The 25,107-nt window shown below is 41.3% G+C and overlaps 2 protein-coding genes across 7 annotated transcripts in view; both read right to left on the bottom strand.

The window, feature by feature from the left end:
• Positions 1 to 303: 303 nt before the first annotated feature.
• LOC118240131 (mucin-5AC-like) lies at positions 304 to 14,015 on the bottom strand. Of its 3 annotated transcripts, none has more exons than XM_035519974.1 (13): positions 13,831 to 14,015; positions 12,755 to 12,802; positions 9,124 to 9,171; positions 8,146 to 8,238; positions 7,807 to 7,854; positions 6,387 to 6,461; positions 6,101 to 6,181; positions 5,943 to 6,005; positions 4,810 to 4,890; positions 4,151 to 4,246; positions 4,005 to 4,029; positions 3,543 to 3,622; positions 304 to 1,209 (listed from the first exon to the last, which is right to left on the bottom strand). In XM_035519974.1, exons 1-13 carry the CDS (start codon positions 13,895 to 13,897, stop codon positions 1,202 to 1,204), a joined length of 813 nt encoding a protein of 270 aa, XP_035375867.1. In that variant the 5' UTR covers positions 13,898 to 14,015; the 3' UTR covers positions 304 to 1,201. The 3 variants fall into 3 exon arrangements, with proteins under 3 accessions (XP_035375867.1, XP_035375868.1, XP_035375869.1); XM_035519975.1 differs by having other exon boundaries at positions 8,146 to 8,193; positions 13,831 to 14,011; XM_035519976.1 differs by lacking the exon at positions 8,146 to 8,238 and having other exon boundaries at positions 13,831 to 14,011.
• A 4,094-nt stretch (positions 14,016 to 18,109) lies between these two features.
• Positions 18,110 to 25,107, bottom strand: part of LOC113577345 (serine/threonine-protein phosphatase 2B catalytic subunit alpha isoform) — a 52,559-nt gene continuing 45,561 nt past the window's right edge. Inside the window, exons 11-15 of one of the 4 annotated variants that reach the window (XM_035536684.1) lie at positions 24,367 to 24,393; positions 23,009 to 23,093; positions 22,630 to 22,727; positions 20,310 to 20,339; positions 18,110 to 18,553 (exon numbers count right to left, since the gene is read on the bottom strand). In XM_035536684.1, coding sequence (XP_035392577.1) covers positions 18,360 to 18,553; positions 20,310 to 20,339; positions 22,630 to 22,727; positions 23,009 to 23,093; positions 24,367 to 24,393 — 434 coding nt within the window. In that variant the 3' untranslated portion in view covers positions 18,110 to 18,359. The remainder of the gene's footprint in view (positions 18,554 to 20,309; positions 20,340 to 22,629; positions 22,728 to 23,008; positions 23,094 to 24,366; positions 24,394 to 25,107) is intronic. The other 3 variants (XM_035536685.1, XM_035536686.1, XM_035536687.1) reach the window with 3 other exon arrangements.

Here is a 25,107-nt window from a genome sequence, read left to right on the forward strand (position 1 = left end):
AAAAAAACAAATACGTGATTATGCTGTGATGAACAAATACTCACTATCTTATGTTTTAGAGTCTTTGAAGTAACTTTACTTTGATGACAGCTTTGCATGCTCTTGGTGTTCTCTTCATGATGCAACCACCTTTGATGCTGTTCCATCAGTCTTTAAGACAGTCTTTAACATTTGTGGGGTAAGGAACTAAAGTTCTGAAAGAAAACTATTTGCTAAGAGTGCATGTTTTGAAAATTAATTCATAGATAGACTAACACATTTTCCTTAGAGAAAAACTTAATCAATTAGAACATAAATACATAATCCATTGATTAAAATGCCTTTATTAGTATTAAAACATACATGTCCAAACATTTTACCGATATGTGTGTGTGTGTGTGTGTGTGTGTGTGTGTGTGTATAAGCTAATAAGGCATTTTCACATTTTCACGTCATGGAAATGTATCACCTAGGCTGCTCTAACATTTCACTGTTACCCATTTGATCTGTTATGCTTTGGACAGATTTATTTAGATCTTCTCTAGATCTGTTTATGATTTATGTCAATATTGATATCCTGATGAATTGTAATAAAGTTTTTAAGTTAAAGCAAACACATAGCTAGCGATCAGTTATTTGTTATATTTGTTATGATCAAAAAGTCACTAACTCTATCTCTAATGCATATCTATGGCTGTAAAATATGTCTAGCTATGCTTTATGTTAAATCTACAACCATGCAGATTTTTCTGACAGTCTGAAATCTACAAAAGCTACAGACTATCTCTGCTTTCCATGAAGTAATGAAAATACATCGTTGCTGTGTATCAGACAATCTTAACACTTTCCAAAAAAGGGCAAACATTTAACGAACAGTTCAATGTTCAGAGGAGAATATCAAAAAATCTCTGTACATTCTCATGTATCAAACTATAATACAAAATATATTTCCAGCAAAAGACTGAATTATTTTTATAGTGTTGAGTTGAGCATACAAAATATAGACAGGTAGAAGGGCCAAGAATGAGAAAAACAAAATTTTAGTCAGGGCTTTTATAACGATACAGGAATCTTCTCCAGCATTTTTGCTCATAATAATTGCAAGTGCCAAGTCACTACTGCTTCATGTCTTTCCAGAAAGACGACACTGAAGCTTGTGATCTTCATCTTCCACTGTTCCTGTTTCAGCGCTTCTTTTCAGACTCTCGGTTCATCCTCCCTCTCATTTAGCTGCAGACAGATCAAGGCGTTAAAAGAACCACGCTGACTTTCACAAGCTGTTAGAAGATCATTTTTCTTCGCACACATGTTCTGTGTCTAGCCAGAAAGATTCACAGGAGCCAGAACAAAAAAAAAGAAGAAATGAATACTGAAATGAGTGCTGCCTCCACTAGGTGTCTCTATGGAACTTTTAAAGGGACAGAAAATTAGTCAGTCCACAGCAACCATCCAATAAAAGCCACATTACAGCACACACTGCTCATATAAGTACACCAGACAATGCTTATGTCTAGAAATAGCTTCTGAAACAAGATCAGAATAAAGGTTTGTCGTTTAGTAACATAACCACCATGTCATATTTAAGCGTTTCTAGTTACTAGTTAAATCAGATGAGTACAATAACTCATGAGCGTTATTGTGTAGCCGCGACTACATTTGAGATCTTTTGTGGTCCTGCTGAACGTCCTGACAGTGTTTGGATTGTTACAGTCAAGCAAATTGAAAAGCTGGGCATCCCATGTCATATACTGAAACAGGGACAGTGAAAGAACAGTAAAAAAGTCAATAGGAACGTAGATACAATGCTGTATTGACACTGTAACAACAATAGCTTTTTTAAAGTCACAGTACTGGCTCAAGGCTCTAAGCCCGAGGGGGCACATTCTCAAATGTTGACATCATTTCCTGTTCCAAAAACACCAATTAACAAATACAGCATCTTTTTTTTTTCTTCTAATTGTAAATTAAATATGAAAAAAAGAAAGCTTTTTGTGTAGTAAGTATGATATGGAAATGCTGTAATGTCCCTCTCTGTTACTCCATTATAGGTTTTCAAAAGTGCAAAACACAAGTCTACACAATGGCATTTGATGGTGTTCACTGGCACACAATGTTGCTGCTCCAAAATAGGTAGTGTTAGGTTATGGAAGGGGCTATCTTTCATCCGTTAGTGGACTTTACAGGGTGGGAGAGGGAAGAGATGTAAGAGAATAAACAGCAGGAAACACCTTCTCTTGGTCAGCCAAGCCCAAATATTCCCTTCCCTGCCAGCAACAATGAGTTATTAAAAGCCTCCTGCTTCCTCTGAGCAAGTGCATGCAGAGATCAGATGCATTTGAGGGTGGGTTGTTGGCTGATGAGCAGGAGGGAAGGAATGGATTAGATGGGAACATGTGGACTCGCACTTTCTCCTCAGATAACTAATTGATTTCAGAGAAGGCCCTTGAAGGAAACAAGGAGATTAAGTTTGCAAAAGGTTGTCTTAGCTAAATTGTTTCAGTGTATAAACTGGCAGTGTCTGGATGAAGGTGGTCGTTATTTTAATGTTAGTTCCTGGCTTGAACAGCAGTAAAGCCCTAGGAATCCTGAGGAGGCCATGACACTGTTTAAAGGCCCTGCACAGTATTTTTCCTCTTTACTCAAAAATGGATGTATGTGATTATCCTCAAACTCTGGCTTCAGTCCAACATTACCAGGTACTGCAACCTCTACATTTTATACATTTTTGTATACTGCCCCATAACTACCATTTAGGAATTACACTTTATTTCGCGTTATCTTTGACATAATAGATAACAGTTGACTAGAGTGAATCATACCTTATATAAGATACCTTATATTGGGTATTCATGAGCTGGGAAATCAGCTGACCCTACTATACTCCACTCACTCTTATAAGACATGGCACGTGTATAATGCTCAGTTTCTGGATTCAAGTAGGAGAAATGTTAACCATTACTCATTACACCCCCCCCCCCCCCCCCCCCCCCCCTCCAGAAAACAAGACCAAATCAAAATGGCTCAGATTTCTTTCTGGGGTTGAAGTGACACCAAAAGCAAGAGTTTGTAGCAGGCAATTTCCTGCAAATAAATTTGAAATTTAGTCGCAATACAGCTCTGGATTTGCCACTTGACTAAAGCTTAAACCAACAGCTTTCCTGACACTGGATGCAACGTGTGTTAGTTGGTAAGTCTTTTATTTTTAATTACATTTTATTCAATCTAGCAAGCAATGACATTGCTAATGTTTCTTAATTTTATGCAATTTAGCTCAGCTACAAATGTATTTTTATAACATTAAATGATTTGACATTGCCAATTTTGAAATTGCCAATATAGTTAAAGCCTGTTAGCTAGACCTATCTGACCAGGTGAATATAAGATAGCTAGCTAATGTTCCTTTTAATGTAAATGTGATCAAAATATCAGAAATGCAGATGATATCGCTTTAAATACTTTTTTAAAATATGAACCGTCCTCTAATTTAACCAGAGAATCTGATTAGCACAGTTCTGCTAATAATAATAGACTAATCAAATACATCAATAAACTGCATCCCATACCATTCTCCTCAGCACCTGATGTCTTCACTCCCAGGAGCATGACTCCATCTTTGTTACTCTCTGTTCTTTGGAACGACGCACTGGATTTTCATTAGCAACATGGAAACAATTAAAACAAGTCTTAATGACCATTTCTTAGTAATGTCATCAGTATGAAAGTACTGTATTTGTCTAGTAGATATTCTTCCCAGCAAGAAACCCCTACAACACTTCATAAGATCTTAGCCTCAATTTCTAGGTAATGAGAGTACAGAAACAGATATATAGTTATTTGTGTAGTTATATAGTTATTTTCTTTAAATGAACTAACCACAGAGGAGATGAATCAGAACTGATTTAATCGGTCATACACAACCAGTTAAACTAACTCCACAAAGTTTCACACTGACACATTGTATATTCCCAACATAATTGCATAGCTAATGGAATAAAACATTGAAACTAAGGGGCTCAAATACTTACTTCTCAGTTCCATTGTCTGTCATTTCTAGAAATGCCAACCAAAAGGGAAAAAAAGCTTAAATTGGTTTACTTTAAGAAGTATAAATATGTGCCCATATAGATCATTTTATTTTTAATAGTCAATTTACACAAGTTTTAATAAATACCTGGATGATGATGTATTTTCACCCCTTTAAACTTGCAGTATATTATTACAGCCACAATCACCACCAAAATCAACAACAGCCAAAGGTAGTTATAATCTGTAACATAACCATAACAATGTATCTGCTATTTGACACAAGATAATGAGTGTCTCTGATATTACAAAGAATATGATGTAATATCATGATCAATAAACAACATATAAAAACATACATAAAATACTCCATTAAAAACTCCTTAAAAGTAATGCTATCATATCAGATTTAGTACAATGATATATTAAGTGATCAGTATGGTTTAGTGTATGAATTTAGTGTATGAATATCAAAGCTGTTTCTGAGTTTGTAATGCATAATTAGCACTTGGCAAGGTATTCACATGAAAATCCCCAGCAGGGAACTGACATAAAGGCACAAATTTTTCCATGAATTTCTAGTGAGCTGAAATACAAAGAAACTTTGACTGATCAGATGATTTGAGCATTGAAGACACATGTCCTATAACAAAAAGTTAATGAAAGTTAAAAAAACTTCATATGACATATTTGTCATAATTTCGATAATTTCACCTTATTGTTTCTTCCTTTCTTCATACTGGGCTGACATTCACTTAATATATGCTCTTGTTCATTCCTATTGACCCTAAAGACAAATCTACGTACCAGAGTGCTGTCCTTTTCCTGAGCTGTTGTCCTTCTTTGGGTCATGGTTGGGTTCCTTTCCTTTGGGTTTACTTTCCTTATCTGAGTAAAAGTATAATTAATAATGAGTAATGTATTACTGTTTTCAAAGATGTACACAGTTAAACAAATATGTCAACATTTACACACATAAACTTATCTATTTACGTTAGTTAAATGTCACAATACAAGATATATCGCTGACAAAACCTTTCAAATTCCTGCATAGTGATACCGAGTAAATCGATGTGTATAGTCCTTTACTGTTGTAAGATATCAAAATACATTGTTTATAACACATTCAACACTTAAATTAGTATATCAGGATAATATTCTGGAAGGTTTAAGAAACTGCATGACATTAGCTTCCCATAAACATATGGGCCAGAGTCATGTGCAACACAAATGTGCAACACAGTATTTAATTCCTACTCATAAAACAATCCTGGCAATAATTAGCGCACCAAAATCAATTTACCGCTGCTCTAAACCCATCTGCGCCCATGTGAAAGCCAATTAAAACCGATATGTAAATTCGTCTGTACATACTAAAGGCCCACGGCATCCATATTTATGAATGAGGGAATGTGTTGCTGCAATGCTGGTGACTGATAACGTCACTTTAACTACAGTACACTACAGTTACTCAACAGGAATCAATCCTTTTTGGAGATATATATATATATATATATAAAGAGCCATCATGCTTTCAAAATGCTACAAAGCACACCATGGGTGCAAAATAGTTGGACAATTTTAAGTCATCACAGTACTGATTTTCAACGCAGTCTGATGGAATGCTTGAGCATGCAGCAACTGCTCTGAGTTGCTTAAGCCTACTCTTTCTGAGTTCTGCCCAGAGACTAGAAGAAAATCAGGACCGAATACTTTATATATAGTATGCCTTAAATAACTTCACTGTTAACTCTCTTCAGTAGTTGGCAGTGTAGTTCTTTGACCTTCCCTGAAGTAGCAGAGGAAAACCTGAAAAAGCTTTGGCCAACTCACAGATATTGGCAACTACTAATTTGCTTGGTCGCTTCATTAAGCTTGAATAGATATTACACAATCCCGTACAATCTGAATGACCTTTGCAGGCATACACAGATACGCACCGTCAGCCTCACTACTGGTTGGGGGATTTCTGGTTGTTTCTATGTCATTTCTATTCTCAGGATCTGAAAAAATATACAGTTGTTTCCTTAAATATGTTGCCTTAGGCAACAGAATCTCAGTCACATAGTTACGTATACACAAGCACATATATACTCACATGTGTTATTTGCTTGTGTCAAGTTGCTTGTGTTATTCACTTGTGTCAAACTGTTTCCCACTTCCTTTTCATTAGGCTGCACTAAAAGAGTATACAGTTGTTCCTTTAGACATTTTGCATATTTGATGTACGACTTGTCCTGGTCCCGCAGGTGAAATTGTTGTTATAGTCACACCAAATGAACACTCAAAGAAGTAAGCTTTATTCTTCTTAAAATTGCTTTTATGGTGATGATCAAAGCAGTGTCTAAGCATCAGCACTGAGCAACGGTTAGAGTGAGACTAACCTGAGGATAACAGATTTGTTGTGGGACTGTGAAGAATCGTGGAAGTAGATTGTGTGCTCACTGCAGATGTGAAGTCTTGAAAGCCATAACAGATAAAAAATAAAAAATAATATTAACAAAGGAAACTGTTTGCTGTGAATACATCAGACTGAATCCTAGCAAAACCAAGAGAAACATTTCAATATGTCATTACAAGGCTAAGGCCTTAGCCTGGTGTGTGCTTAGACTAACCATTTTGGCATCTTGGATGGTAAAAGTACTCTCAATTAACATTATTAGTAACAACTGTTCACTGCATTTCACACTTCATTACACACGCTTTCCACATCTACAAAAGTTTGAAGAAACATTTGAGAGAAAAAGCCTGAGAAAGAGAAAGTAGTGCCTGCAGCAGTGAAACCCGTGCAGTTCAGAAAACAGGTCAGTTAGAGTGAGACTCATCTGGTGATAACTGTGTTTTTGTGGAATAGGAAGAAGATCTTTTTCATAAAGTAATGCCTGCTAAAGAGTAAGAACACTAACATTCCCTCACTTGAAAATTCTTTAGCATTGAGTCAGAGTAAACCAACTGGTACTAAAATGCAGAGAATCAAGTGCTTGCTAAACCGATACTTAAGTTATCAAATGTAGCACAAAGCAAAGGTGAAAGACAGTTAAAGACAAATGCAGACTCACTTCTAAAAAGTTAGAAAAGCATATTAGGAATATCCCTTTTCCTTTTGGCCACATTTTGTAAACGGGTGCCCCTTATACAAGCAAAGCATAGAACTGAACTAACTGCATGTAACACTTTGGATCTAGCTTTATATATTGAATCTAGCTTTATAGCTCTAATGCTTCCAACAGAGTCATGCTGACTCAGATTGATGGCTGAACATCATTCAACTAATGAAAAGGTGGTCATAACATGATAACAGTGTAGTCATGAGCTACCTAGATGAAGAGTTGGGGACTCACCCTGCATTTCATCACGCAGGGTGGCCCACCCAAGACTGATGTTCCCACATAAGCAAAACAAATGCAGAAGGCATGTAGACTGCACTTTCCAAGTTCAGTTATATGCTGTGGTACAATTTATGCCATTCTTAAGTTCTTATAATATTCCTTGGCCCCTCTATCTTAAAATCTTCTGTACCGCAGGTACAGCATAGACGATATCTACCTTTCCTAAACCCTGGTGTGTATGTATGTGTGTGTGTGTATGCATGTATGTGTGTGTATGTATGTATGGGGGCATGTTTGCTTAGAGGAACCTGTAAAAAAGTCTCCTTTTGGTTAATATTGTGCATATAGAGATGTTGAAACATTTTAGAAGATGAAAACATAAATCTTATACACCTTCCATTCAACAAATGAAAAGATGGTAATAACATGATAACACTGTAGTCCTGAACTACTGAGATGAAGAGCTGGGACTCACCCTGTGCTTTAGTATTTGTAGGTGCCACTGTTGTTGAAAGCACGGTATCTAAACAGAGAGGAGTCTGAAATTACCAACTGAGAGTTTGGATATACATTCACCAATTACTCGCAACTTTGTTATGTATGTCTATCATATCTAGGTGCATTGTTGTTTGATATGTTGTTGATTTACAATTCCCATATTTAGTATATTTGAGGTTTGATGCATAGGACAACTTTTAAAGCAGTTAGAAGATGAAAACTTCTTAAACCTTCCATTCAACTAATGAATGGTCATAACATGATAACATGATAACACTGTAGTCCTGAACTACTGAGATAAAGAGTTGGGACTTACCATTTTTGCTAACACTTGCTGGTGTCACTATTGTTGAAGATATGATACCTAAACAGACAGCAGTTTGAAATGGCTGATTCAGATGATGAACCACTACAAGCAGAGCATGGCATTGGACCAGTCACCCTGGATGTCTTGGAGCATATTTGGCCCAAAAGTATTAACAAACCGTCAGACAATACAGCCCAACATCTTTGCCTTGAACTGTTATCATACTGAACTTTGACTTTAGGAACTGAGGGTGAATAAATTATTATACTTTTTTTTTTTTGTTGCTGACGCATGTGGCCTGCTGGAAGCTCTCTTATCACATTGTGTCATACTGCATTTCAATGACCAAAAAGAACAGCATTCATTCCCTCTTCCATCAGTACAGACATCCATTCCACATATGAGCACAGCTGTGAAAATCTGCATCCTTTTGTCTTTCTCAGCTTCCTGTTATTTATGTCATGAATGTCATGACCTGAAACTGTCTGTCTTAACAGTATAAATTGGACTATTGGAACTGGCGATAAACTAACTGACTTGCCTGGTGACACAACTGCAGTTGAACCAGTTTACCCAACCATTCTGTTTTACACAACCATTCTGTTCAAGTACTGTTTATCAATAGGCTATAGACTAATCAATTGAATTATCAACAGGCTAATTCTGTTTATAATAGACCGCTTTCACAACAAACTAAAGCTAATTTACAGCTAAACTGACCACACCTTAGAGTTTGGATATACATTCACCAATTACTCGCAACTTTGTTATGTATGTCTATCATATCTAGGTGCATTGTTGTTTGATATGTTGTTGATTTACAATTCCCATATTTAGTATATTTGAGGTTTGATGCATAGGACAACTTTTAAAGCAGTTAGAAGATGAAAACTTCTTAAACCTTCCATTCAACTAATGAATGGTCATAACATGATAACATGATAACACTGTAGTCCTGAACTACTGAGATGAAGAGTTGGGACTTACCATTTTTGCTAACACTTGCTGGTGTCACTATTGTTGAAGATATGATACCTAAACAGACAGCAGTTTGAAATGGCTGATTCAGATGATGAACCACTACAAGCAGAGCATGGCACTGGTCTAGTCACACTGCATGCCTTGGTGCATATTTGGCCCAAGTGTATTAACAAACTTTCAGACAATACAGTTGAACATCTGTGCCTTGGAATGCAGTTATTATACTGAGCTTTGCCTTTAGGAACTGAGGGTGACTATTTGTGCTTTATCCATTTTTTGGTGCTGACCAGTGTGGCTCGCTGAAGCTCTCAAATTGTGCTGTATTGCATTCGAATAACAAAAATAACAGCATTTGTCTGCTCTTCTCCCAATACAGAGATCCATTCCACATAGAAACTCAACTGTGAAAAGGGGTTTTTCTGTCTGTCTCTCTAGACTAACTGCCAGGTGGCACAACTGTAGAAGAGTTAGTTTACCCGACTATTCTTTAAGCCAACCATTCTGTTTAACTACTATTTATCAATAGATTATAAGGAGTACAACCAACGGTCACTGCTTTCACAACTAAAGCAAAATTACATGGCCTAAACTGATCACACCTTTGACTGTTTATATACATTCACCACTTGCAACTTTGTTGTTACGTAGACCTATCATATCTAGGTGCATTTTCTACATGTACAATTATGGACTGCAGCTAATGCACAAATTGTCAGCCACCCTCTTCACCTTTCATCACAAGCCCACTGTTGACCGGATATCATTTGGGTGTTAGACCATTAAAAATGACATAGTTGTGAATGCTGAGCTGCTGTAAGTTCATTAGGAACAGCAGTGTTGCTGGGGACTTCCCAATGTATCTGTGTCCCTGCGGGACTGAGACTGGTCCATCACAGTCAGCACGAGATACTGATAAAGGGTTGGAAATGGCTGCCTGTTTCTAATGACATGGCTGGTGGAGTGTAAACAGTAAGACAGAATAAATAATTTGTTTATAAAAAATGGTTACGGAGACAGAGGAACAATAAAAAACCCAACTTCATAGTGCTTCCAGTCTCATAAATCTTTGAGTATTGTTCAACTTGCTCGATATGTTGTTGATTTACAATTTACACTGAGCACTTTTGAGGTCTGACATGTAGGACTTCACTGTTCCCTGCTGTGAGGAGCAGTTAACCTAAACTAGTGCAACGACATGAGCATAACAGACATCCTCAGGTCTTGTGCAGACTTCACTTTCCTTGACCATATCCACAGAAAACATTTTCACATAGGAGAAAAGTGTCTGTGAATGGGGAGATGCCTCTATAGTAGTGAAAGCCTGTGGCAATGCACAGCTCAGTAAGAGTGAGAGTCACCATCTAATGATGTTGATGCTTGTGGATCAGTCTTTTTTAGTGACTGGGAAGCATGCTTGTTTGCTAAACCATGTAAAGTCTAACATTATTACTATAAAATAATACTATACAATACTATACGTGAAATAATTTGCATATAGTACCAACTGAGTGAAACAACTGCAAGTGGGAAGAATCGTCACAACACAGCCTCCTCCTCCTAGACACCTGCTTGTGTGTGTGTGTGTGTGTGTGTGTGAGTGTGTGTGTGTGTGTGTGTGTGTGTGTGTGTGTGTTCGTATGCATGGCCACATCCATCTCGTGTATCACACCTGTTCCTTGTTTTACGATGTTACCCTGTGCATATATAAAGTCCTGTTTAGTCGTTGGTCTTTGTCGGTGTTTGACTCCAAGTAAGCTGGGTACTTCGTGGGCTATTGCATACGAAGTAGTGTTCGTGTTTGGTTTAATTTTTGTTACGTGCGCTAATAAACGTCTGTGTGTGCGACACGGCCTGTCTGTGCATCCTGCCTCGCCTCCCACATCCCAGAAACACCGACCGCTAAGGGATGCATGAGCCAAGGGCAAGGGGAAGATGAAGAAGCAGCAGTATAGTCGCCCCAAACCAACTGTGTAGGGGAATCCTCCATACTGGTGGGAACACTCCCTGCCATCAAAGCAGGGGAAAGTGTCCCTGGAGGATTTTGGGGGGGCCCTGATCGTGGTCCAGGGTCAGACTCTTTAGAGTCCTATCTAGCTTCACTGGACTACTGGGACCAGGATGACTACGACGACCAGTATCCATGGTCGGGCTCTGCAGGGTCTTACGTGCCCTCTATGGACTACCGGAAAGGCTATGGTGATTACGGCAAAGGTGAGGAGTATGACGACGTCAGCCTCAAGTCGTACACGGAACCTGACCGCTCTGGGAATCCGTCAGTGGAGGTGGAGGAGGACTCTGAGAACCACGAGCCTCTGGAGCCTAAGGCACCGCTCAAAGCACGCTTCTCTAGAGCCTGCAAGCCACTCAGTGTCACCTTTAAAGAGGCATTGTCATCAGAGGACACTCCCTCACCCATGGCACACAGCCTTAGAGCTTGCGTGCCTACTTGTGCGCCTCGACGAGGCTAAAAAGAAGCATCACTAGTGCCCGCTCTAGAGACAGGCAAATCATCTCGTGCACTTCCTGGCTCGTCCACCCCAAAACCGGAGACGTCGTCACCACGCAAGTCGGCGGCCCATCTGACGACAGGGGGACTGGTTGGGGTTCCTGCCAGCATTCCCAGACTCTTTCCCAATCCTTTGTGTGGTTTCGTTCATATACCAGTTCCGGTTACCCTACCCATCCCCATCAAGATTACTGTGCCAGTCCCTTTGTCTTCCTTAGTGCCTGTTCCTGTTCCTGTTCCTGTTTTTGTGTTTGTCATCGTCATGGTCCCTGTCTTCCTCCCCTTTTCTTGTTCGTACTGGCCTGTGTCGGTTCGCTCAGTCCTACAGCCTCAGCATTTGGCATTGGTCTGGGGGCCATGGAACGATAGGCTGGCGTACCGGGAGTCGCACCATTGGTGGAGGAGGGGGGGGGTTCTGTCCCGGCCCGGCCCCCTCCTCCTAGATGCCTCTGTGTGTGTTCATATGCATAGCCACACCCCTCCCGTGTATCACACCTGTTCATCGTTTTACGTTGTTTCTGTGTGTATATATAAAATATATATTGTTTCTGTTTAGCCATTGGTCTTTGTCAGTGTTGGATCCCAAGTAAGCAGTGTGCTTCGTTGTGCTATTGTGCTTCTTCTATTGTTAATTTATAACATGCAAATTGAGGTCTGACTCAATATTTTTTGTTCCCTGTGAGAAAGAGGGGTGGCTATTGCTTATCTCCACAGCCAATGGCCCACCCTAGAATGATGTTCCCACAAAGCAAAACAAACACAGAAGGCATGTAGGCTGTACTTTCCAAGGGCACTTATATGCTGTGGTACATTTCATCACATCCTTAAGTTATAATTTTCCTTGCATTCTGCAACTTCAAATCTTCCTAACTTACCTCAGACACAGTATAAAATAAATCTATTTATTAAGCACTGGTGTGTGTGTGTGTGTGGGGGGCATGTTTCCTTATAGGAACCTGTAAAAAAAACTCCCATTATGGTTAATAAGGGGAGGTAGAGATAGGTAGAGATGTCAAGACATTTTAGAAGGAGACAACACAAACCATTTACACCTTCCATTCAACAAATGAGATGATAATAATATGATAACACTGTAGTCCTGAACTACTGAGATGAAGAGCTGGGACTCACCCTGTGCTTTAGTATTTGTAGGTGCCACTGTTGTTGAAAGCACGGTATCTAAACAGAGAGGAGTCTGAAATTACCAACTGAGATGACTTAGAGCCACTACAAGCAGAGCATGGCATTGGACCAGTCACCCTGGATGTCTTGGAGCATATTTGGCCTAAAAGTATTAACAAACTGTCAGACAATACAACCCAACATCTTTGCCTTGAACTGTTATCATACTGAACTTTGACTTTAGGAACTGAGGGTGAAGGGTTTTTCTTTTTTGCTGCTGACCCATGTGGCTTGTTGGAAGCTCTTATCACATTGTGTCATATATAATTTCAATGACCAAAAGAACAGCATTCATTCCTTCTTCCATCAGTACAGACATCCACTCCACACATGAGCACAGCTGTGAAAAGCTCCCTCCTTCTCCTCCTCTCACACTCACACACACACACACACCTACACACACAAAAGTGGAGCTACCTATCCAAGTTTCCTGTCCAGGGTGGGAAATGTCTCCTCGCTGTCTGGCACAATGTGAATTATAGTTACATTTGATTTATGTCATTAAGCAGGAAAAGGCCTGAACCTGATTGTCTTGGCCAGTATAAACCGGACTAAACTGGCACTAAACTAATCAAGCTCCCAGATGACACGACTGCTGTTGAGCCAGTTTATCCAACCATTCTATTTTACCCAACCATCATGTTCAACTCCTGTTCATCAATAGACTATAAGAAACAACAATCAGTTATCATACTTTTCACAACCAACTAAAGCCAAACTGACCACACATTTCACCAGTCACTTTTAACACACATACACATTCCAAAGATGAAAGGCATTAACCCCCACTGACATCAGTATTAATGCACTGAATATTAATACACGTTTTACAAAGCAACCGGTATAGCCACACTGATACCAGGCCTTTCATTCTTCACTTCACAAAATGTCATTGTACGCCACCATATAAAGATTGTGTCTGCCATATTATTTGCTTAAACATACATTTTCACCAGATAAAAAAAAAAAAAAACCATCCCACAAACGGACTCCTAACAGAGTAATAAAGGAACAGTTTTACTTACTTAGAAACAGAACACAAAAGAGGACGAGGACATTGATGCCAGCGGCCATGACGGTCCTCTTTTGCATACGATGTCACGCTGCGTCTTCGGAGAGGTGCGCTAGGGCCAGCGGTCAAAAGGAGACGTGCTCACATACAGCTCACGTTGCTTATTCTGCCACTTCCTGTAGTTAAGTGGAGGAAATACACCAGCCTTGATTTGGGTGGAGGGTTTAGTGGCCTGCACAGGGGGTGGAGTTATTGGGGAGTGGTTCAGCCAGGGAGAGAATTCCCAGCTCTGCTGACAGGAATGGTGTCAAAGTCGGTGTGCGTACTCCTTTGCGAGCCTTATTCTGTCATTCTGATCCTGGCAAACAGGTGCTCGTGGCACACCTGACAGACTTGGATCGCCGCAGCTATACGGCCCCCCATGGGGCAGCTCTGGAGAAGTGTGTAGCCATGTTTTCTCTACACATGGGTTATGGGTTATTCTTAGCCTCGAACGGCCATCTCATACCTTTCAGTGGCGTTACACCTACACGCGACGTTGCTTTGCTGTGAGGAGCTATGCTGTTACGACACTGGAAAAAGAAGTGTTAAAGTTTGTCTCCGAGAGTCTACCGGAGAGTTTCCATCATATTTAGCGCTGTGCCAAGGGACAACTGTTGCTTTGTAAAGTGGCCGTTGTAGAGAGTGTCTTATTGCAGCCGCGCAGAGCGCACACGGAGCAGTGCTTTATGTAAGGGTGCTAAACCCACCTCACCTAACGTCACGTCACCTGCTGTAAGACTGAGTTGTGTTGTGACATTTAAGGCCCATTCTGGTGGTGAAGGTGTTGTACAAGATCAAGAACTAAATTTAATTTGTATAAATCCTTTTCTGTGTTCTCAAGTGTGCGCGCATGTCATGTATAAATACTTTTCTCTGTGTCTTTGCATGTGTGTTTGGTTAATACTAAGCCCTACGCAGCCCAAAACAGGATGCAAGAAATCGGTTTCCTTCCTACATCTATTGTGTCTCCCATTATGTACTTAAAAAAAAGGGCCAAAGGAAATGGGGCCACACAATCTATATTAGAATAGACTGCTTTCGCAAAGACGCCTAACTCATGGGAGGATGCTGGATGTGCCAAAAGATGATAATCTTCCAAACATGTCCGTACACAGACAAATAAACTATATAACAATATTGTTTTCCAAGTCATATAACTAAGATTTCCTCTCCCCAAATGTATTTTTTGCCAAATTAATTTGGAAACTTTAATTAATCAAGGATCTAGTCAAAGAGATGCCACTGGAATGTAAGTGTAATCTTCTCAAGCTTTTATGTGTAATCATAGACCAGCCCATAAATCCAAAACCTGCAGATTACATTCCCCAGGTTTTACTCATAGCACTAATCTGCTTCCTGTAGACATTGTAATGGAAGATACGAGTGGACAATATGTTCCACATCTGCTTGGAAGCTTAGATACCAGTGGAAGGTTAAAGTCGAGAAAAAAGAATCTACCAGTAGTAAGGATTATGTCCATGGATATGTGCCTCTTCCTGGCAGAGGACCTTCTCCACTGGAAAGACCGATTTTTGTCCATATTGAAATGCAATGGAAATGCACTTCTCATGCCATTTTGGAATTCAGTCTGGACCTCTGAATGAAAACCAAGCAGTAACTGCATTTCACAAATATGAGTAACAAATGAGGGATATAATGTACACAGTTCTACAGTTAACAACTACCCCAGGCAGTGGTAGCTCAGTGGTTAAGGTACCTAATTAGTAAGCAGAAGGTTAGCAGTTCAAGCCCCACCACTACCAAGTTTCTGCTGTTGGGACACTAAGCAAAGTCCTGAATACTCGATTTGGGTTCAGTCAACCATATTAAGATGCTTTTGTTAAAGGTGTTAGCCAGATGCCATAAATGTAATGTACTTTGAAAAAGCATATAATCAATGATATATTACATAGTAGCAAGGTTCTTCATTATGGTTCAGACTATGTAACATTTATACCTTATTTGACAGTAGGTAAGGCCATACATATAGCCTCTCCCTCCTCTCTCACACATTACACTTAATAGCCCACCAATTTAGACCAAGATTAGGCTTAATCTATTTCTGGGAAACCAGTCCTTAAAGTCAAGGAAGCTTAAACAGCTTCCAAGACTAAACAACCTAGATCACGCCAACTAGCAGGCAAAGCTATCTATCTATCTCTAGCCATCTATCTAAACCGAGCACAGACTCCAGTGCTGATTTTCATCTTCGGTTCGTTTGTACATTTGGGGTCTTATAATTCTGATTCTCCCCACTTATGCCATTGTGTTTAGCTCTAGTTGAGTGGCATAACTGTTTGGGAGTCTTGGATAGAGAGATGTCAAGTGACAGCCCTCTAATAGGTCTCATCAGTGAATTAAATTATTTTTTTTTTGGTGTTAAATTTTTTACATAGGTTTTTTTGTTTTTGTTCAAACTTTTTTGGGGATGTTATTTTAAACACTCAAGTTTGGTATCAGGCAAACTTTATCTATGGGATGTTCTTTCAGATACAAGGAAATGAGGAAGACAACTAGTCTGTACTGTGTGACCAATATAGATGTTTAGGATCAGTTAAAACAACTGATTTTTACACCACACTGGGATACCACGGTTCATTTTCCATGATCTGTACTTGCAGAGTTGAAGCAGACACTGGGACGACCAGGGCTTGGTCTGAGTAATTCTCGGCCCTCTAGGATAAAGGATCACCAGAGAAATAAGCACTGCATGCAACATTTCCTCCTAGTGACCGAATTCCTGCTTCAGTGCCTTTAAGCCCCCCTCTCTCTGTGCTTGACAGGACCCATTCCCGCACACATGGACAGAAGAGGGCCGTTTTCATGCACATCTTTATTGAACAGTAATATAAAATACTCTGTGATAATTGTGAGTGCATGCTTCATCTGCCAACAGTTTGGAAGTTAAATTACAAAAGCAAGGCTTAACATTGTGTAGTGAAATACTAGGGCACTTAAGCAGTTGTTTAAAAAAATTGATGGAGAATTTTGTTTCCTTAAAGTATTGAGCAGTAACAAACTGGTAACTGATATACAAAGCAATATTCCTAATAATAATAATAATAATAATAATAATAATAATCATCATCAAATTACACTTTTTCTGTGGCACGTTTACAAAACAGAACAAAAAAGTCTAAATGTCTTGTATGACATTAACAACTATCATGCATTTTAAGTTCCACATGTAACCACAGACTTGTGTCACGAGAACAGCTAAACATGCTAAATTGGACTACATGTGTACTTACAAGCATAAAAACCATGATTCCTCATCCAATATTAAATAGTTCGATGCTTTCATTACAAAATAAGTTGAAGGCCTGAAGCTTTGTCCTGGCGTATACATTTCCAGTATATATCGACTAAGCACACTACAGATCAAAACTGGCCTCAATGGCCAAGGTAATTCATTCATATTTCCTTTGATAAATCTTATAAAACATGCATAGGCAGATGCTTTTAGTTTTTTTGTCTTTTTGTACAGAATATAGGTGCTTATATATATATATATATATATATATATATATATATATATATATATATATATATATATATATATATATATATATATATATATATATATATATATATATATAGTTTGTTCGCAATACTTAAAAAGAAAAACGAACACTCACAAAAATTCCAGCAAGCCACAATAAATCTACCCCCCCCCCCCATCTTTAATAAAACAAAACGTATTTCGCAAATGACAGGTGTAATTTCCAGTTTTAAACTCCAAGAAAATGGGTAGTTGCCATAAAGCAAATTAGCCATTATACAGAAAATAGAATCAAAGCACACACACCAAAGAAACCTGAGGTAAGCATAATCTGTACAAAAAACCATAAAATATTTCATTTTTGGCATTTCAACAATGTTGCAACATTCTTTTAAGACTGCCTAATTTACTTTAGAGCTAGTTTATAAGAGTAGCAAAAAAGGTATCAATAAATAGTCCTTATTTAGTTTGTACACCCTTTTTATGTTAAAAACATTTTATGTTCCGTCCATTTTTAGTGCTGTATTTTTGTAAACGTACAATAATTAGTAAGAAGTTACACACACACACACACACACACACACACACACACACACACACACACACACACACACACACAAATCTTTTCTCCAGTAATGAGTAAAGGCGTTTTCACATAAGATCTCTCAGGCCACACCCACAAGCACCCTCCCACACTTACTCATTCAGAAAAAGAGTGAATCAGCAAGCACTTTTCATGGTTTCTACAAGCAAAATAATTCTTTTTTTTTTTCCTTTTTTTTTTTAAAGGCATATCCAAAGACAAGAGTGTCGCTCTGAATCGTATTTGAAAACTCTGCTCTCCCCTTCACACCCCCTTCTCTCCTCACCCTCTTCCCTTCTGTCGCGCAGGGCCCCGATTGCTGCACTCCTTTGTCTGGCATTCGGAGCGTGGAGAAAGAGAGGGGGAGGAGTCTCGTTGCCGCGGTGGCACGGGCGGGGCGGGTGGCGCCGCTGCGTCACTGGATGTTGCCGCTGCCGGCCTTTCCCTCGGTGCCGTTGGCCTCGGAGCACAGTGCCTTGTTGAGCGAGTTGAGGCTGGCGTCGCACTGCAGGGTGTCGCGACGGGGCGGCATCCGTTCGTTGATGCGGTCCAGGCCCTTCGCCTCCTCAAAGCTAGTGATCTTATGCTGGGGCGAGAAGCCTTTGATGGCTGGGGTGGGGATCAGGGAGGAGGTGCAATGTTAAAATTGGAACATTCTTACATTTGTTTGTGGCAGCCCCTCTCCCCATGTTTATTGTTTTTATCTTGTTGGTCAATTGCTAGCATCTGTGCTAATCTAGAGTAAAAAAACAAACCAAAACAAAACAAAAACAAAACTTTAGCAGCTAGTTTAGCATTCAAAACATACATTTGTTTCTTTATAAAAAACTTGGTAAGAAACTTTTGTGTTTCATTTTCCTGAAATACCTCACGAAACTCCAAATGGAAAACAAAACCTTTAAGAGAATACAGTCTTCCTGGGCACAAACTCCACACTAGTCATCATTTTTTTGGGTTGTGAAATGTCACTGTGGTGCTGCTGGGCAGGCCCGGTTCTGGAGGGCCGTGATGTGGTTTCCACAGGATTCCCCTCCCTTTTGCCCAATCAGAGGCTTGCCGTATTTCTCGATGCCCCGTGGAAACCAGCAAACCAAGCCACCAAGAACGGAGCCGCCCACCACACTCGAAAACAAACATTACAGAGGCTTGGGGTGGGGGGGCGGGCGTGGGAATTAGGAGGTATAAGAACAAGGGAAAGCAGAAAGGTAGCCTAAATACTTCCACCAACAGAAGGAATGAAGTGGAGCTGAAAAAGAAACGTATGCATAAAAGAAAGGTAGTCTCACACAGGGAACTTTGGCCAATAAAAACAAACAACCAACAACAACAACAACAACAAAAAGAAAAAAAAAACACGGAATAAGTTGCTTGCTAACCACGTTATGCCTGATTGAAGCATGCAGCAAACTGGGGCGAAATGGAAGAGACTGCTCAGACTACGTGACCACAGTGTCCCTGGCTCGCTAGGCCTGTTTTGTTCTTAGGTGGGGTTGGGGGTTGTTGGGCCGTGTTTTAAGATGGACACGTTTTGCGTTGCTGCATAGCACAGGGCAGACACAGGTTATTAGCAGCGGAGGAGGAAACCACGGCGACATGGCACAGTCACAGACTATCCACATGGAAGAAGAAGCAAAATGATCAAAGTAAACTGGAGGGGGGCGAAAAAATGGAATAGTAATAATAATACATTTTTAAAAAAAGGGAAAAAAAAATCACTACTGACACAGCGCGCGGCTCTTTGTCTGAGAAAAACACTTTACAGGAACTTGGTAAATAGCAGCCAAAGCTGCTATTTAAAGTGCAGTTGAGGTCGTTATTGCGATGGCAACTTTGAGATGGCTAACACGGAACATTTAGCCAAAACCAAAGCCCAACTGCATCGGCGCCTTTGTTTTAAAGGGGATGGTCCTGCAGAACCGCTGCCTGCTAATAACGGTACAATCGAGGAGATCACACTCCAGAATGGGAATTCTCTGGCAGCCACAAACGGTTTCAATTTGCTTGTACATAACATGCTTCTTTTGGATGGTGTACAGAATTTGTAGTGAGTACAAGCCGAGTTACATTGCAGTTACACACGTGAAGATCTCCAAGCCTAAGCAGCAAAATAATGCCTTCATGTTCAGAAATAAGCTTTAAAGTTCCCCTTTAAAGCAAGCGTGGCTCGTTTGAGTACTTGTTTGTCTTAATTCTGCTTTTGCTGAACACTGCAGCACAGCTGGTTTGCCCCGAACACCCGGCACACTCTACACAAGCTACAGTGAAATGGATGGACCCATTGGAAGCCCTTTGCCTGTTGCGAGGAGGCAGCAGAAAGGGGAAGGCGTGGTGGTGGGAGAAGGGGGCGGGGCATTGGCCTATTTACCTTCATCGGCCTCTATAGCCTCAATAGTAGCTGAAGAGAGAAGGGGGAGGGGGTTGCAAAATGAGTGACAGAGGTGAGCAGAGCAGGTTACATTTGTCCAGGAACAAGTCAACGAGCAGCAATATGAGCCCAAATTGGACACATGACCGCACCTGACCCCGGCGGCGCCCCCCCCCCCCCCCCCGCTGGGGGCTTGGTGGACCTGGGGCGCAGCCGGAGAACGGGGGCAGCTGACACACACACGCACGCACGCGCACAGTGATGGGAGTTTAGGGTGGGGAGGCCAAGTAGGGTGGGGTGATCAGGTGTGACTCACAAAGATGTAGGGCTAATTCAGAACATCACACAGAAAGAAAGAAAGAACGGGATTAGCTGCTGTTGCTCCGATTTTTAGGCTTTCTAGGTCACCAAGAGACGTTCAGAGCAACAATAAATTTGACGGATTAGCATGAACTGGTGCTGGAAATAGACGAGTTACTCAGATAATTACTGAATAATATTTCAAATAAATAGATATTAATAAATATATTAACAGATGGAATTTGTTATGCCTTGCCACATACTTTTACAATCTCCAGCGAGAGGCCTGTCAGCAAGGGCCTTCAAAGGACACATCCATCCTTGGTGTCAGACGCTGTTATTGCCACTTACCGTGCAGTGTTTTAGTTCACTTAATTTCTCTTTGATGAGAAGGAATCACCAATAAACAAAGACGGAACAACACTACGCACCACAGAGAAGACACACACAGGAACATGTGTGGCAGAAACGTGTGCGACATCCTGAGGAAAGCTAGCAGGCACCTAGAGGAGGGGTGGGAGGGGTGCCGCACCGCACACTCGTAAAAGAGGGGAGCACGCGCAGGGTGCTGCTGGAGGAGGCGGAGCAGCCCGGGGCATGGGTGTGTCACACGGCGGTCATGTTGGTGTCAAGGCAGGGACACACCCTGACTTCACTCTCTCTCTCCGACATGGCTCGACTACGGCCCATCAATTGTGTGTGTGTGTGCGCGTGTGCACGCGTGATTTAAATCCCTGCTACTGACCACTAAGCACCGTCTTGGACATATAACAGCCTCTGTTGTGAGTAAGACTGTTGAGCCATGCCAGTAAGAGAGTGAAGCTATTTTAATTTTTGCCTTTGGTTTGTGAATGATGAGGCAGATATTAGTAATCCTGTTTAAGTGTGACAGATCCAGTTCCTATTAAAGTTAAATCAATGATTCTCACAGCAAGAGGCATTGTGGATGGATATGTTAATAACACCACTGGCCTCCTGGGAAATTCTACTCATGTATCTTGTTTCAATAATTCAAAGTACTTTCAGGGCATTAAACAACAACAACAACAACAGCAACAGCAGCAACAACAACAGCAACAGCAACTCTCGATAGGTGTGATGCATTCAGCATCATGACCTCTGGAAACAGCAAACGTGTGGAAACTTTAGTTTGCAAAGGGGGCAGACTGAAGTTCAAAAGTCTCGTTCCACTGCGCTGGATCTTCGCCAGGGTTTCTGTGCCTTGACGGCATCGAGCACGCCTCTTACCACCCGCTTGCACCGACTGCAGACTCCCGAGCAAATGCAGCACCCTGTAAACCCCAGTGTTGACTCTTTAACACAGCTTCTAGCACGGGCTGTACTAGGGATGGTGGCGCTCGCTTGTGTAGGGTTCGATAAGGCAGGGGGAAATTCTTTTTTTCTCACATATAAACACATTTGACAGATACACCTGCGCAAGAGATTATACCTGCAGTTTCTAGGAAGAGAAAGAGAAAAGACAAGACAATGTTTGAGGTACTACGAGATTAAAGAAAGACAGAGAGAGAGAGGGGGAGAGAGAGAGAGAGAGAGAGAGGAAACTCAAAGAAAAGGAAAAACAGGAGATAAACCTGTTTATTCTACACAGCACCAGTAGAGGGTGCATATTGCATGTCCAAATATTAAAACCAAAACAGTAAAAGGTGACGCAGGAACTTTTTTACTTACTGGTCCCCTCCCTGACATAGATCTGTATGTCACTTTGTGTCTCTTGCATGGATTTTTAAAAAACATTTTTTATATTCTTATACACTTTTTTTATTTATCTATTTATTTTTAAATCAGCTAAAAAGCAAAATGCTACCTGCACAGAAGCACCCAGCGCTTTCCCTCTCTTACAACAAACCTCTTTCCTGCTCTCTGGGCACTTCCTTTCACACTCAAAAACCCTCTCAACTCTCCACGGACCAGCGTGCGTTCTAAGTGTTATTACGACGGCCAAGCGTGATGCAGACGCCCCTAATACAGAGGTGTGTGTGAGGGGGCGCGTGAGTCATACCGTTCTGGAGTTTCTCTCTGCCGCCTGAGAGCACGCCGCTTGGCAGCATACCGGTGGGGGTGAGCCCCTTCAGAGTAAGCACACTCTCACTCTCCTCTCTGGAACACACAAACACCAAGTTAAACTCATGCACAGAGACGTGCACACACTGCGAGGAACGCACGCACACGCATGCACACACACTGCAGAACATATTCATGTACATCATGTACACACACACACACACACACACACACACACACACACACACACAATATGGAGCGCGCTCACACACAATCAACACACTCATGTACACACAATATGGGGAACTCTTGCGCACTCTCAAACCACCCAACACAGCATACTCTCACAGGCACGGTACTGCAAAGTGTTGTTTTACCGTAGGACTGAGAACACTCTGGCCATCTTCCCGATGGCGCGGATCTTATTCCGAATCACCTCTTTGCGGGCGGAAGCCGTGGCACCTAGACCGCCCCCCACAACACAAACACATTAGTTCAGCATGAGTCAAAACCCTCGTCCACCCCCTTCTGCTTCTCCTGAGTACAAAGCATGGAATGGTTTCAAATATTTCATATGCTCAGTCCTAGCCTATTGCCAAAAAATGAGACAAACAGCTGCATTAACCTAACAGTGCCCTGACAAATAATTACCCAAGCCATCAGAACTGATGAACCTTAGTTCGGGGGAGGGGGACGGGTGTTGGTTGGGGTGGGGGGGGGGGGGGTGTTTATTTGCAGCCTCAGCAAAGTAAAGTCAGATCAATAAAGTAGTTCCTTACGGCAGATTACACCTCCAGCCTTCAGAAGTGAAATGCATGCTAAGCATTCAGTTAGCCTGCTATCGATTCCTGCAGCCAGCGAGAGTCCACACAGCACGGCGCTCCACCCACCCGCAAAATGAATAACACTGTTGGCTCTAATTAAGATGCCTGCTCTGGGGAGACTCCCAAGGGGGCGGGTAGAGGGATTGCCCTGCAAAACCGGAGCGCTTTGGACTGTTTCATCGAGGTGGGAGGACTCAAGTAATGCACCTGTTGGGTGATTTGGCTGTTGCATAGTCAGGCCTACGCTCAGAAGACTCTTACGTAAACAGAAGCAGCTTTGGAGAAGGTCTGACCTTTAACAGACCGTTCCTAAAAAAAATTAAAACATTTTTTAAAAAAAGGCTCAAGGCTGGAAAGGACAGGCAGGAGCACTCGGTATGGTTGCAGTGCAGTTCAGCAGAGATGGGGAGAAATGATACGGTATGAAGATTCATATTGAGTTCGGGAGAGACACACTTCATGACATACCTCGTAACACGGATAACTTGATTCCAATGAAGCAAAGATGATACCAGCTTTCACCACACACGGATGTGGATTTATTTATTTGAGTGACTACTGATGAAAACACCGATAGCAAAATCGACCACGCTAGGTCGTGTTTCCGCCTGAAATTATGCTGTCTCATACGTTTCAGTCCATGCTACAAAGATGATCATTCCAGTCATACAGTTGCTGATTTTGTTGGCAATGCAGGCAGTCCACACACACTCCTTAAACACCTTTACCGTGAGATTACTGTAAAGTGCTAGCTAACTACTTTAGGTGGACAAAACGTGAGGAGCGTTAGTACCGACCCTTATATATGAAGGCACGGGCCGGATGGTGGTGTTAATCGACCCGTTAGGAGGAGGCAGCAGGAGGAAGCAGAGGGCAGTGCACACAGGCTATTGGTATGTGGGAGGATGTACCTTTCTTGGGGGCATAAATTAGCTGTCCTTCTCAAGTACACCCCCAGAAGAGAACAGAAAAGAACAGTAGAGTGGTCAGTGGATGGCTGAGGAATGGGAGAGAGAGAGAGAGAGAGAGAGAGAGAGAGAGAGAGAGAACCACCCATGGAGCAAAAAGAAAGGAAATGCCTGACACAACAACTGTGTGGGGGGGGGGGGAAGGAAAGAAAAGAGATTGATTAGATAAAGCAACATAGAAAGAGAAGTGACAGAATGACGAGAAGCAGAACTGGAAAGAACGAGAAAACAAAATAAATAATAAAAAGAGCTTGACACAGAAATGTTAAAATCAGAACAATGGCTATGAAACCAAATCGGTCAGAGAAGGGAAGTTATAACATGGGAATCCAATGAAATGCTAGCGTTAGGAGCAGGAATTAGCCTTCTGTTTAGCTTGCCAGCCTGGAAGCTAAGCAGGTGGTGTCTGACATTAAAATCCAAGGCAAGTCATCTTAAAGCTGTGCGCTACTGTCCCGCTTCTGAGTTCCTATATACTGGGGTTGCACTGGATTTTACAGTTTTCATATGAAATGTGACAAACGGAGTGAAACGCTGTTCCTGAGATACAGAGGAAATAACAGGGAGGGGGAAATCATCCCACAAAGCCCAGGAAACATGCCTGTATGTCATTTCCTGTTGACGCATGAACAGGGGGCAGTTTGCCCCATGGGTGGCTAGCGGGGCTCCTCCAACCATGTAAAA

Source organism: Electrophorus electricus, chromosome 19 (assembly GCF_013358815.1).
Source record: "Electrophorus electricus isolate fEleEle1 chromosome 19, fEleEle1.pri, whole genome shotgun sequence".
Lineage (NCBI taxonomy): Eukaryota > Metazoa > Chordata > Actinopteri > Gymnotiformes > Gymnotidae > Electrophorus > Electrophorus electricus.